General features: G+C 41.4%; 4 protein-coding genes across 16 annotated transcripts in view; 2 read left to right on the plus strand and 2 right to left on the minus strand.

Annotated features, from left to right (window-relative positions):
• Window positions 1-14,184, plus strand: part of LOC114652414 (tripartite motif-containing protein 16-like) — a 1,097,043-nt gene that overhangs the window by 997,742 nt on the left and 85,117 nt on the right. The gene's annotated exons all lie outside the window — the stretch shown is intronic.
• Window positions 1-14,184, plus strand: part of LOC114643026 (tripartite motif-containing protein 16-like) — a 1,170,030-nt gene that overhangs the window by 797,867 nt on the left and 357,979 nt on the right. The gene's annotated exons all lie outside the window — the stretch shown is intronic.
• The window catches only part of LOC114641537 (tripartite motif-containing protein 16-like), a 721,005-nt gene that overhangs the window by 19,157 nt on the left and 687,664 nt on the right, over window positions 1-14,184 (minus strand). The gene's annotated exons all lie outside the window — the stretch shown is intronic.
• LOC114643105 (tripartite motif-containing protein 16-like) overlaps window positions 1-14,184 on the minus strand; it is a 211,677-nt gene that overhangs the window by 19,157 nt on the left and 178,336 nt on the right. Inside the window, exons 2-4 of the mRNA XM_051927913.1 lie at window positions 11,477-11,572; window positions 8,293-8,526; window positions 531-690 (exon numbers count right to left, since the gene is read on the minus strand). Of these exons, the coding sequence (XP_051783873.1) occupies window positions 531-690; window positions 8,293-8,526; window positions 11,477-11,572 (490 nt within the window). The remainder of the gene's footprint in view (window positions 1-530; window positions 691-8,292; window positions 8,527-11,476; window positions 11,573-14,184) is intronic.

The raw sequence follows: 14,184 nt of genomic DNA on the forward strand, positions 1-14,184 counted from the left end.
CACTACCTTGTTTGCTCCTACAGCCGCTTGTGCTTGCTCGGCGCCTTAACGCTGGCCGCTTACCTGCGCACCGCTGAGCCTTTTACTGCTTTGACGTCAGCCGCTGCCTTTTTTTCTTTTCCTTTTCCTTTAAACTAAGGAATCGCTGTCACGACGACACGATTATTTGCTTACAAATGCCGATATCAGTTACTGCTGCTTTCTACTCTACCTCCTCGATGCTAATTCCAATACAGATAACAAGAACAAAAACATAAACAGGTACAAGTAACTTTTCCAAGCACACCTCCAAATACTCAGCTACTTTTGCTCTTGTGCGGGTGAGAAAAAAGCAAAAAAAATCATTCTAAAGGGAAAAAAGCTTTAAAAATTCCCACACGGTTCCTTAACAACAACCAAAACCCAAGTTTTAAGAGCGAAATGTATTTTCTTTATTTAAATCTCACACCACAGAACAGACCAAAAATTTTCAACAGCCTCTAGTGTTTACAAAGCACACGTCAGCCACATGACCAGAAGAATCACAGTACCTAATGGAGTCCATGTCAGGATGTCCCACTGGCTGATCTTCTCCAGACTCTTTTTCAGACCTGACAGCTCCTTTAGCAGGTCCTCAGAAGAAAAGTCAGCCGCGACTGGGAAGCTGAGCGAGTCTCCATCAGCAGGAAGGACACAGTGAGATGAGAAACTCTGCATCAGGAGAGGAGAGGGAACAAGAAGGAATAAAAAGTAACATTAATAAGAAGGACCTCCTCTAAACTAAACATCAGTGTGGTGGACAGTCATCTTGGGTTTAGATAGAGAGATTACTTTTCATTGATTCATTGGTTATTTATGGCAGAATGTTTCATTATAATGGACCAAAAAATGTCATCGACCTTGACTCTTAAAAAGCTTTTCACCAGTGATAGTTTCATAACGAAAATGAGAACTAGAACTAAAAATAGTGTTTTTCATTTTACAAGAATGAGAAATTAAATTAAGGTAAACAGAGAAACTAATACTAAATAAAAATAAAAATTAGTGATATGTGAGCGAACTAAAACGAGAACAAAAACTGAGTAAAAACAAAAAATAACAGCAATAGCATTTTCATTCAATCTGGTTCAGTTGTGCAGAGGAGCTGTTTGCAGGTCGCCCTGAGCCTTCAGTTACGTTGCGCTGTTTACTATGCGGTGCTCTTGTACCTTGGGCTTACTGTAGTCATGTGGTGCAGCTTCCGTAAGGACCGTTGTTTGTTTGTTGAGCACATTTGGTTTGTCGGGTTGAAGCAGTCAGCACATGTGGTTGCCGATGGCGAGTTTTGCACAGATGTTTGCAGGTAGAAAGCAAGAAAGTAACATGTGGAAATACTTTAATTACAGCACAAATGTAGCATGCGAGAAGAAGAAAAGAGCCTCGGAGTTTCAGTGCAGGACCAACTGGATCAGCACTTAGTGGAAGTCCAGCACTGCTCTGGCACCAGGACTGCACTTTACACAGGGACGTGCGATCAGGGGAGGCATGAAAAGTAAAAAAAAGAATTTATAATGATAACATAAAATAAATTTGTCCACTGGTCTGTGCTGTAAATTTGATTTCTGTATAATTTCAATAATTTTTATCTTTTTCACCGTCAAAATCGCTGAATTTGTGCATTTCCTAATCATATACAAGGGAGAAACGTGAGGTGCGGCAGCGACGAGACTCACCTCCTCTCGGACTGCGCTGTCCCTCACACATGGGGTTGATGCATGCAGTTGGCGTGTGCTTGTTGCTGTCTCTCTGTGTCGCCAATATATTGTTTGCAGACACGTTTATTATACACCCTGACTTTTCACAGTCTGGCTGATATCTTTAATAAATTTGTGTGACATATTTAGTTTTGCTGATCGGACATAAAACTGCAGTGAGAAGGCACAAGGCGAGGCAGGCAGTACCGTGCCGCCCTGAAGAGAGCCTAACAGGTGCTCGTTGCTGCTGTTCTTCTACGCAGAGGCTCTCAGCACCAATAAAGTTATCGATTTCAGAAAGTCAAGTGCACTGCAGCGGGCTGTTTATTTTTATTTTTTCTTCCAACTTCAAAATGGAAGATTAAGACTTTTACAACTAAAGGAAATCAAGGAGGACTTTTACAAGAAAGTGACAGAGATTTTCGTGAACAAGGAGAGGTGCATGGACTTTATTTACAAATTAAGGTAAGACAATAAACGGTTTTCAATTTTATAAAAAAATGGGATCAGACTAAGAAAAAAAATCCAATTTTTAAAGAATAAATTTTGACCTTAAATAAAATATTCATTTGCTTTTCCTGTTATCCTTTGTTGAGCAGTCTGTATTAAAATTGATTAATGCATAAGAATTAAAATCTTTTAAAAACAACTAAATATTTCTATTATGGTCAAAATTTAAATCTGTTTTTGTACACCTCTTTATACTTTCATTTGTATTAAATGAGTATAAATTGTGAAATTGCAATGGCAAATTTAGAACATGAGGAGCAAATGTGCTCTCTCCGTTCTCTCTCGCCACTATACATGTAACGTTCTTTCTTAGTCCAATATGTGTGTAAAGAATGCTGATGAGATATTAAACATAACCAGTAGTCAATGTGCATGCTGCCAATCGAATAGTGAAAAAGATATGGGTTCATATATTTGTAAATCTGACTCTGAAGGAGTCACCAGCCATGAACCTCACCGCATGTCACTGCTTCAGTACTGGCAGCATAAATTGTCAACATACAATCTGCTGGTGCCCCTCATAGTGGCTGAGGACCTTGTCTGTGCTACTGTATTACAGGCAGTCATCAAGAGAATATTTTCACTGTGTGACTATCCTTGCAATGGACAACGTTTCAACATGAACCAATCTATTGAAAAGCGTGCTTGTTTAAAGCTAAACAGAAACTTGCTCGCATCGACTGGTTTCTTGGGTTGAAACATTTGATCTTGCTGACTACGCTCATTAGGCCACTTCATCTGTTTGCTCATTGATAGTCAAGTTGTGTTTAACTGCATTACGAACTGTGAGTGAATTTTGTTGACTGAAACATAACTTGCATTGAAATATGTGTAGGCCAGCATTTGTGGTCTTGCAACAGAAAGAAAAACTAAAATTGTACTAATATTATAGAATAAGGCCAGAACTAAATAAAATAAAAACTAAAATTTTAAACATTGAAAACTAGAATGAAATAAAAATAAAAATACATTTCATGAAATAAAATGAAAACTAAAATTAAAATAAACATCAGAAATGAAATATCACTGCTTTTCACACAGAAGTGCACAAGAGGCGAGTCATCAGACTGTAGATAACTGGACTGGGGGGGGGGCAGCGGACAGGCAGGAGAAGAACTGACTTAGTAGACAAAACAAGACATTGGGCTCTTTAATATACTGAGATAGATAGATAGATAGATAGATAGATAGATAGATAGATAGATAGATAGATAGATAGATAGATAGATAGATAGATAGATAGATAGATAGATAGATAGATAGATAGATAGATAGATAGATAGATAGATAGATAGATAGATAGATAGTATATTTGTCCCAAGGGGGAAATATGGCAATTAAATTAAATCCAATGACTTACACATACTGTTCAGTATAATCTTACTACTGAAGGTCTGCAACTAGAAAGTGTGTGACTTGCCAGAAAAACTTGGGAGCCTTTTGTGTACTCATCACAGTTCTGTAATCTGCCCTGTAGAACACACTTGTGGGACCACATCAGGAATATTGTGTGTTAGAGAAATGAGAAAACAGCAGAAAAGAAAGTCGAGAAGAAGAAGAAGTGACCAGACTGGACTGTGGGGTTTGAGCTGTGAGGAAATGCTGAAGGATTTGAATGTCATCAGTTAAAGGACATGATGAGGTGACATGACAGGAGAGTTTAAAGATATAAAGGAGTTGGTGTCTGATTTAAAGAGAACATGCCATAGAGCTGAGCGTAAATGGAGGAAGACTAAACTAACTATCCACTATGAAATATTAAAAGTTAAAGTAACAGAATACAATAACACAGTCCGTCTTGAGAGGCGCTGCTGTTTCTCTAAGATTATAAATAACAATGCTAGTAATCCCAGAGTCTTCTTCTCGATGATTGATCGTCTGTTAAACCAGGTAACTCAAAGGAATGCCTCCTAAGTACTTCCAGTAAAACCTGTGAGGCTATCACTGTATTTTTCATTCAAAAAATTAATGATATTAGAAATAACATACAGGTGCTGGTCATAAAATTAGAATATCATGTCAAAGTTAATTTATTTCAGTAATTCCATTCAAAAAGTGAAACTTGTATATTAGATTCATTCATTACACACAGACTGATGTATTTCAAATGTTTATTTCTTTTAATGTTGATGATTATAACTGACAACTAATGAAAATCCCAAATTCAGTATCTTGGAAAATTAGAATATCAATTAAGACCAATGCAAAAAAAGGATTTTTAGAAATGTTGGCCAACTGAAAGGTATGAACATGAAAAGTATGAGCATGTACAGCACTCAATATTTAGTTGGGGTTCCTTTGGCCTGGATTACTGCAGCAATGCGGTGTGGCATGGAGTCGATCAGTCTGTGCCACTGCTCAGAGTGTTATGAGAGCCCTATACACTATATATACTCATACACACACACACACACACACACACATATATATATATATATATATATACACATACATACATATATATATATACACATACATACATATATATATATACAGTATATATATATATATATATATATATATATATATATGTACACACACATATACAGTATACATACACATATACATCTATACTGATAAAAGTCAAAGCCCTCACTGACTCACTCATCACTAACTCTCCAACTTCCCGTGTAGGTAGAAGGCTGAAATTTGTCAGGCTCATTCCTTACAGCTTACTTACAAAAGTTAGGCAGGTTGCATTTCGAAATTCTACACGTAACGGTCATAACGGTCGACAACGTCTGCCATGTTAAACTTTCTTATTTTTGCCCCCATCTTCACGATATTTGGTTAGCAGCTTCCCTGCGCTAACCGAAACCGATGTATGTTTTTCGGTGGTATGACACCACTGTCGGCCGCGATACAGAACTTTCCAACGGTCTTTGTTACTTAATGGGCCAATCTTCAAGAAATTAGGTACGCAGTTTCCCAACGCTAACTGAATCCTACTTACGTACATATATACATCCATAGTCTGCAGCTCGGTCCACACTCTGAATCCTCCAGGCACTCCTGAGCATAATCTAATTTTGAAGGTTGGGGCACCAATAACGTTACTGAGAAACTTACAGCCACCGGAACTTTGTAATGGCACAAGACTTCAGGTCACATGTCTGCAAAAGAACCTAATTGATGCAACTGTTTTTACTGGCGGTGGCTCAGGGGAGAGAGTTTTTATTCCTCGCATCCCCGTTATACCCTCTGATCTCCCATTTCAATTAAAACGCCTCAAATTACTAGTAAGGCTCTGCTTCACAATGACAATTAATAAGTCTCAGGGACAGACCCTACAAAAGGTTGGCATTGATTTGAGCCAAGATTGCTTTTCACGTGGCCAACTATACGTTGCCTGCTCAAGAGTAAGCTCAGCGCACAGCTTGGTCATATTACAACCGGAGGGGCGAACTAACAACGTGGTATACAAAGAGATCCTTAACAAATAATTAGTGGTACATTTTCCCTCAGTTTATTATTTAAAATTTTAAAGCAGTACTTTGCCGCTGCGAAGCAGGGTATTTTGCTAGTCTAATATACAAGTTTCACTTTTTGAATGGAATTACTGAAATAAATCAACTTTGTCATGATATTCTAATTTTATGACCAGCACCTGTAGTATATCTCCCCAACACTAAGGATCCTCCTAAACTCCAGTACTCCATTAGAAACAAATTAAAGTCTTTCACTAGGATAGATTTACCTGATTTACATAAAATTATTTCTCAACTGAGACCCTCCACCTGTGCCCTTGACCCAATACCAACAAGTTTTTTCAAAGAAGTATCAGGCGTGCTACTTGATAATATTCTTGACATAGTAAATTCGTCATTAGATACGGGGGTCTTCCCAGACTGTCTTAAGACTGCTGTAGTTAAACCCCTACTTAAGAAAAATAATCTTGAACCCTCTGCTCTTGATAATTTTAGACCCATCTCTAACCTGCCTTTCTTAAGTAAAATTCTAGAGAAGGCAGTCATTATACAGTTAAATGAGCACCTCAATAAACCTGCTTTTCTTGATAAATTTCAGTCAGGTTTTAGAACAAATCACAGCACAGAAACTGCACTCGTTAAAGTAGTAAATGACTTGCGGGTAAATGCAGACAGAGGCCATTTATCTGTTCTCATCCTCTTAGATCTGAATGCCGCATTTGACACCATCGATCATAATATTCTTAGAAATCGCCTTAGTCAACGGGTGGGCCTCTCTGGCAGTGTCTTAAATTGGTTTGAATCCTACCTGGCAGGGAGAAAATTCTTTGTTAGTTGTGGTAATTATAACTCAAAGACACATGATATCCTATATGGTGTTCCACAAGGCTCTATCCTGGGTCCGCTGCTCTTCTCAATCTACCTGCTTTCGTTAGGTCAGATTATCTCTGGGCACAACGTGAGCTACCACAGCTATGCTGATGACACACAGCTGTATTTATCAATAGCACCTGATGACCCCGATTCCCTTGATTCACTAACACAATGTCTTACTTGTATTTCTGAATGGATGAATAGTAATTTTCTAAAGCTAAATAAAGAGAAAACTGAAATTTTAGTGATTGGCAGTAATGGATACAATGAGGCTATTAGAAATAAACTGGATACTTTAGGATTAAAAGTTAAGACGGAGGTAAAAAGCTTACGGGTAACTGTTGACTGTAATCTGAATTTTAAATCGCATATTAATCAGATCACTAGGACAGCATTTTTTCACTTAAGAAACATAGCAAACGTTAGACCTCTTATATCATTGAAAGATGCTGAGAAATTAGTTCACACTTTCGTTTTCATACGACTAGATTACTGTAACGCAATCCTCTCAGGAATACCCAAAAAAGACATAAATCGTTTGCAACGAGTGCAGAATGCAGCTGCTAGAATCCTAACTAGGAAAAGAAAATCTGAGCACATCTCTCCAGTATTGATGTCACTACACTGGTTACCTGTGTCATTCAGGATTGACTTTAAAATTCTGCTTATGGTTTATAAAGCCTTAAATAATCTCGCCCCATTTTATATATCGGAATTTCTGACATCTTATATTCCAAATTGTAACCTTAGATCCTCAAAAGAGTGTCTCCTTAGAATTCCAAGAACAAAACTTAAAAGAAGTGGTGAGGTGGCCTTCTGCTGTTATGCACCTAAAATCTGGATTAACCTGCCAGTAGGAATTCGCCAGGCTAATACAGTGGAGCACTTTAAAAAACTGCTGAAAACACATTACTTTAACATGGCCTTCTCATAACTTCACTTTAATTTAATCCTGATACTCTGTATATTCACTTGATTATAATTACCATTCATGGTGGCTCTAAAATCCGTACTAACCCCTACTCTCTCTTCTGTTTCTTTTTCCGGTTTCTTTGTGTTGGCGGCTTGCACCACCACCATCTACTCAAAGCACCGTGATGTTCCAACATTGATGGATTAAAAGCCAGAAGTCTGCATGACCATCATCTTCAAGTCCTTCTGTGAGAACCCTAACTACAAAGAGGACTATTTCATTTATGTTATGTAGAATGCCCAGAGGGGACTGGGTGGTCTCGTGGCCTGGAACCCCTACAGATTTTATTTTTTTCTCCAGCCGTCTGGAGTATTTTTTTGTTTTTTCTGTTCTCCCTGGCCATCGGACCTTACTCTTACTCTATGTTAACTAATGTTGTCTTATTTTCATTTCTTACTTTGTCTTTTATTTTTCTTTTCTTCATTGTGTAAAGCACTTTGAGCTACTTTTTTGTATGAAAATGTGCTTTATAAATAAATGTTGTAGTTGTTGATGTTGTTGTGTCTTCTTTTTCCAGGTGGCATTATTTAAAATGATTCTTACTAAGAATAAATGTCATATAAATTTGTTTCTTCAAGCTAACAACTGTAGATTTACTTCCCAGTCATGTAGATGAAGGCTGAGCTTTGAGTTTTTAGTATAAACTACGGAAAAATGTGGCAAAGATGAAATTGGACTGAAAGATCCATTCTTGCCATTTGTAAAAACAACTCAGATCTTTTACATTTCTCTCTAAATGATTTCAGGTCCCACACACCTCAGTCTGATCAGACTCCCTGTGAAGTGTCGCTCTCACCTGCAGGAAGTGGATGTGGTCCTTGGTCTCTGAAAGCTCCTTCAGCTCAGCTTCTCTCCTCTTCAGCTCCTCAATCTCCTTCTCCAGTTGCTCCATGACTCCTTCAGCTTTCTCCATTTCTCTCTTTTCTTGTTCTCTGATTTTCCCTGTCAGGTTCTTGTAGGTTTCCTCAATGCAGTGAATCAGATCAATGAAGCTCTTCTCATGTTCCCCCATCACTCTTCCCACAGAAAGCTATTTGGATATGAAAAAAATAATGAATGGAGTCATCTAATTAAAAAACAGTCACAATCACAGTCACAAATGACTTTTGTTAGTATTCTGATGATGTAGAGGAGAGTTTGAATTAGGAGAACGGTGGTAGGAGTATTTCCTACTTAGTATTCTCCTGATACTCTGGGTAGCAGCATCTTCTTAAGGCAACTCTGTATGATCTATGAGAGCCATTGGAGCAAGTTACAAGGGGCCAGCACTATTGTCATGTGAGGACCCTGGTAGTGTTACACAGGGTGGTCTTTTAAAGAGCCTCAACTGGTCATCCTGGGTTTGAGAGTGGAGCAGAACAATGTTAATCTGGAGTGGAGAATGAAAGGCAGACGGGGAAAGAAGAAGAATTAGAAAAAGAAGAAGAAGAAAAATGGGTATTGTTGAAAAAAGCTGGTCTGTTGTAAGGTAATTGTGTGAATTTAAAATATCCATCCATCCATCCATCATCCAACCCACTATATCATAACACAGGGTCACGGGAGTCTGCTGGAGCCAATCCCAGCCAACACAGGGTGCAAGGCAGGAAAAAATCCCGGGCAGGGTGCCAGCCCACCGCAGGACACACACACACACACTCAAAGCACACACTAGGGACAATTTAGAATCACCAAAGCACCCAACCTGCATGTCTTTGGACTGTGGGAGGAAACCCACACAGACACGGGGAGAACATGCAACCTCCGTGCAGGGTGGGCCCGGGAAACGATCCCAGGTCTCCTTACTGCGAGGCGGCAGTGCTAACCACTGGGCCACCATGCCGCCCCAGGGAAAACATTTTTCATTTAAATATTCAGATTCAACTACAGAGGGATCACACTCCTCAGCCTCCCTGGAAAAGTCTATTCAGGGGTCCTGGAGAGGAGGGTCCATCGGATAGTCGAGCCTCGGATTCAGGAGGAACAGTGTGGTTTTCGTCCTGGTCGCGGAACAGTGGACCAGCTCTATACCCTTAGCAGGGTCCTGGAGGGTGCATGGGAGTTTGCCCAACCAGTCTACATGTGTTGTGTGGACTTGGAAAAGGCATTCGACCGTGTCCCTCGGGGAATCCTGTGGGGGGTGCTCCGAGAGTATGGGGTACCGGCCCCCCTGATAAGGGCTGTTTGTTCCCGGTACGATTGGTGCCAGAGCAGTAAGTCGAACCCGTTTCCAGTGAGAGTTGGACTCCGCCAGGGCTGCCCTTTGTCACCGATTCTGTTCATAACTTTTATGGACAGAATTTCTAGGCGCAGCCAGGGCGTTGAGGGGGTCCGGTTTGGTGAGCTCAGGATTGGGTCACTGCTTTTTGCAGATGATGTTGTCCTGTTTGCTTCATCAGGCCGTGATCTTCAGCTCTCTCTGGATCGGTTCGCAGCCGAGTGTGAAGCGGCTGGGATGAGAATCAGCACCTCCAAATCCGAGACCATGGTCCTCAGCCGGAAAAGGGTGGAGTGCCCTCTCAGGGTTGGTAGCAAGATCCTGCCCCAAGTGGAGGACTTCAAGTATCTCGGGGTCTTGTTCACGAGTGAGGGAAGAATGGAGTGTGAGATCGACAGGCGGATCGGTGCGGCATCCACAGTGATGCGGGCTCTGCATCGGTCTGTCGTGGTGACAAAAGGAGCTGAGCCGCAAGGCGAAGCTCTCAATTTACCAGTCGATCTATGTTCCTACCCTCACCTATGGTCATGAACTATGGGTAGTGACCGAAAGAACGAGATCGCGAATACAAGCGGCTGAAATGAGTTTCCTCCGCAGGGTGTCTGGGCTTTCCCTTAAAGATAGGGTGAGAAGCTCAGTCATCCGGGAGGGGCTCAGAGTAGAGCCGCTGCTCCTCCGCATCGAGAGGAGTCAGATGAGGTGGCTCGGGCATCTGATCAGGATGCCTCCTGGAAGCCTCCCTGGTGAGGTGTTCCGGGCACGTCTAACCGGGAGGAGGCCCCGGGGAAGACCCAGGACACGTTGGAGGGACTATGTCTCTCGACTGGCCTGGGAATGCCTTGGGATTCTCCCGGAAGAGCTAGAAGAAGTGGCCGGGGAGAGGGAAGTCTGGGCATCTCTGCTCAAGCTGCTGCCCCCGCGACCCGACCTCGGATAAGCGGGAGACAATGGATGGATGGATGGATATTCAGATTCATTCATTGGTCATCTTCTCCAATTCATTTCCACATTATAGTCAGACAACTTGAACTCTGGAGTATTGTGTGAACTTCAGAAGGGGTTGAGGTGTGTATTTCACTCTCTATATTTTTATTCACTTGTATGGGGGGTTATTGTGTGTTGAATGTCATTGTCATCTTTGTGTCTTTCTTTTTTAATTGTTCATTTTTTCCTTCTTTTCTGAAACTGCCTTATAACTGTCTTTTTGACACATACTGTACATATTCATTTGACTGTTTAGATATGCTGATGATATCAATAGATGAATGTACAGCAGGACTCTTCATGGGCTGATATTGGCCTGTCCTTATATTAGTTTAGGAAGGTGAGTGGCAGCAATCGGCCCGTTTCAGCAGATCAGCATGTAAACAGGTGGAGGTGCGCGTTATCAGCACTCAGTCCAGCAGCCTAACACCTTCACTTATTGAGTCCAGTAAAGCTGCGACATATCAAAATGAACAGAGAAAGTCCATTAGGGAATGTTGTGTCAACTGATCCAACTCAGAACATCGGTACCAACCTTCATTATGAGTTATTGTTAGGGGAGTGAAGTCACCTTTAAGTGGAGGAATGAGAAACCTACGGACATGAGGGTCTCGTTGTCTGAATTCCTAAAGGCTAAAACATGAAATGCTGTCAGCAATGAAACGCCATGAAGGACACAATAAACCATCTTCTCTCCTTCTCCATCTCCCTGTCCTCACACATCATCACCACAAACTCTCACAGCCCTTTTAGTTTTTCTCCTCTCTTTGATATGAAGTCTCGTCTTAATTCCACTCACCTTCATCTCCTCCACTGTCTTCCTCGTCTCCCTCAGTTTCTTCTCTTTCTCTTCAAGTCTCCTCCTAATTTCACTCCGTGTTGTCTGCAGCTGTTTCTGTTTGGACACACAAGAGGACACATGGGGGTCTCATCAGAATTCACTTCCTCTTTCTGAGCTCATGGTGTCATTTTGAGTGATTAAATTTGTACAACACATTTGTTTCACATTCCATGACACAACTTACTGTTTCTGTTACACTTGTCTTCATATTGACACAGTAGGTGACACAAAGAGATTTAATGAAACAAATATGAATGTCACAAAAACATTCAAATAAACGTTTAATTTAACAGTTCAATTCAAGATGGAGTTTGGGCTTGAAGAGAGCTACAAATAAAGGAGACAGTCTGAAGGCTCACTGGTGTACAAGTCAGTCCTTGAGATTTAGAGGACATCACATCGACAACCAGGATATCAGAGCTTCACACATAAAAACTAAAGAATCCTGCAAACCCAGGAGACTTCGGATGGCTAAGGACTGCAATTGTAGGACCAACAAGGCCATTGTGGAGTTGAGACTTGTGAGAACTTTGTCAAGTGTTTGGTCATTTTATGGAGTCAAGTGAGATAACTGTGGACAGCAAGAAAGGTGCTTGGCGTGACATCTGGACAGAGGAAGGATGAAAAGAAAACCTGGTGGTGGAATGGGGTAGTACAGGAGAGTAAACAGAGGAAGAGGATGGTGAAGAAGATGTGGGATAGTCAGAGAGATGTAGAAAGTAGACAAGAGTACAAGGAGATAAGGCGCAAGGTGAAGAGAGAGGTGGAGAAGGCTAAAGAAAAGGCGTATGATGAGTTGTATAAGATGCTGGACTCTAAGGAGGGAGAAAAGGACCGGTGGGCTAGACAGAGGGACCGAGCCTGGAAAGATATGCAGCAGGTTAGGGTGATAAAGGATAAACATGGAAACATTTACTCACAAGCGAGGAGAGTGTGTTGAGCAGATGGAAATAGAACTTTCAGAGGCTGATGAATGAAGAGAACGAGAGAGAGAAGAGGTTGGATGATGCTGAGATAGTGAATCAGGAAGTGTAACGGATTAGCAAGGAGGAAGTAAGGACAGCTATGAAGAAGATGAATAATGGAAAGGCCGTTGGTCCAGATGACATACCTATGGAAATAGGAGGTGTTTAGGAGAGATGGCAATGGAGTTTTTAACCACATTGTTTAATGGAATCTTTGAAAGTGAGAGGATGCCTCAGGAGTGGAGAAGAAGTGTACTGGTGCCAATATTTAAGAATAAGGAAGATGTGCAGGACTGTAGTAACTACAGGGGGATAAAATTGATGAGCCATAGCATGAAGTTATGGGAAAGAGTAGTGGATGCTCATTTAAGAAGTGAGGTGATTAGTGGGAAGCAGTGTGGTTTCATGCCAAGAAAGAGCACCACAGATGCGATATTTGCTCTGAGGGTGTTGATGGAGAAGTAGAGATAAGACCAGAAGGAGTTGCATTGCGTCTTTGTGGATCTGGAGAATGCTTATGACAGGAAGCCTCGAGAGGAGTTGTGGTATTGTATGAGGAAGTTGGGAGTGGCAGAGAAGTACTTAAGAGTGGTACAGGATATGTACGAGGGAAGTGTGACCATGGTGAGGTCTATGGTAGGAGTGACGGAGGTGGGATTACATCAGGGATCGGCTCTGAGCCCTTTCTTATTTGCAATGGTGATGGACAGGTTGATCAGACGAGATTAGACAGGAGTCCCTGTGTACTGTGATGTTTGCTGATGACATTGTGATATGTAGCGAGAGTAGGGAGCAGGTTGAGGAGACCCTGCAGAGGTGGAGAAACGCTCTAGAGATGAGAGGAATGAAGGTCAGTTGGACCACCAAGACAGAATACATATGTGTGAATTAGAGGGAGGTCAGTGGAATGGTGAGGATGCAGTAGAGTATGAAAATGGTGAGGATGAGTAGAGTTGACAAAGGTGGATAAGTTTAAATACTTAGGATCAACAGTACAGAGCAATAGGGAGTGTGAAAGAGAGATGAAAAAGAGAGTGGAGGCAGGGTGGAGTGGGTGGAGAAGAGTGTCAGGAGTAATTTGTGACAGATGAGTATCAGCAGCAGTGAAAGGGAAGGTCTACAGGACGGTAGTGATACCAGCTATGTGATATGGGTTGGAGATGGTGGCACTGACCAGAAAGCAGGAGACAGAGCTGGAGGTAGCAGAGTTAAAGATTTCCATTGGGTGTGACGAGGATGGATAGGATTAGAAATGAGGACATTAGAGGGTCAGCTCAAGTTGGACGGTTGGGAGACAAAGTCAGAGAGGCGAGATTGTGTTGGTTTGGTCATGTGCAGAGGAGAGATGCTGAATATACTGGGAGAAGGATGCTAAGGATAGAGCTGCCAGGTAAGAGGAAAAGATGAAGGCCTAAGAGAAGGTTTATTGATTTGGTGAGAGAGGACATGCAGGTGATGGGGGTGACAGAGCAAGATGACGAGGACAGAAAGATATAGAAGAAGATGATCCGCTGTGCCATTATTTGTATGAAAATGTGTTATATAAATAAATGTTGTTGTTGTTGTTGTTGACCCCTAACAGGAGCAGCCGAAAGAAGAAGATGAACTCCGTCAAAAGCTCCTTCCTCATCCAAACACAACAGAAGCTTTGTAAACTCAGACACTTTGGGGTAAATATATTAAATTTAACAACAGCTGAAA

Source organism: Erpetoichthys calabaricus, chromosome 5 (genome assembly GCF_900747795.2).
Source record: "Erpetoichthys calabaricus chromosome 5, fErpCal1.3, whole genome shotgun sequence".
Classification (NCBI taxonomy): domain Eukaryota; kingdom Metazoa; phylum Chordata; class Cladistia; order Polypteriformes; family Polypteridae; genus Erpetoichthys; species Erpetoichthys calabaricus.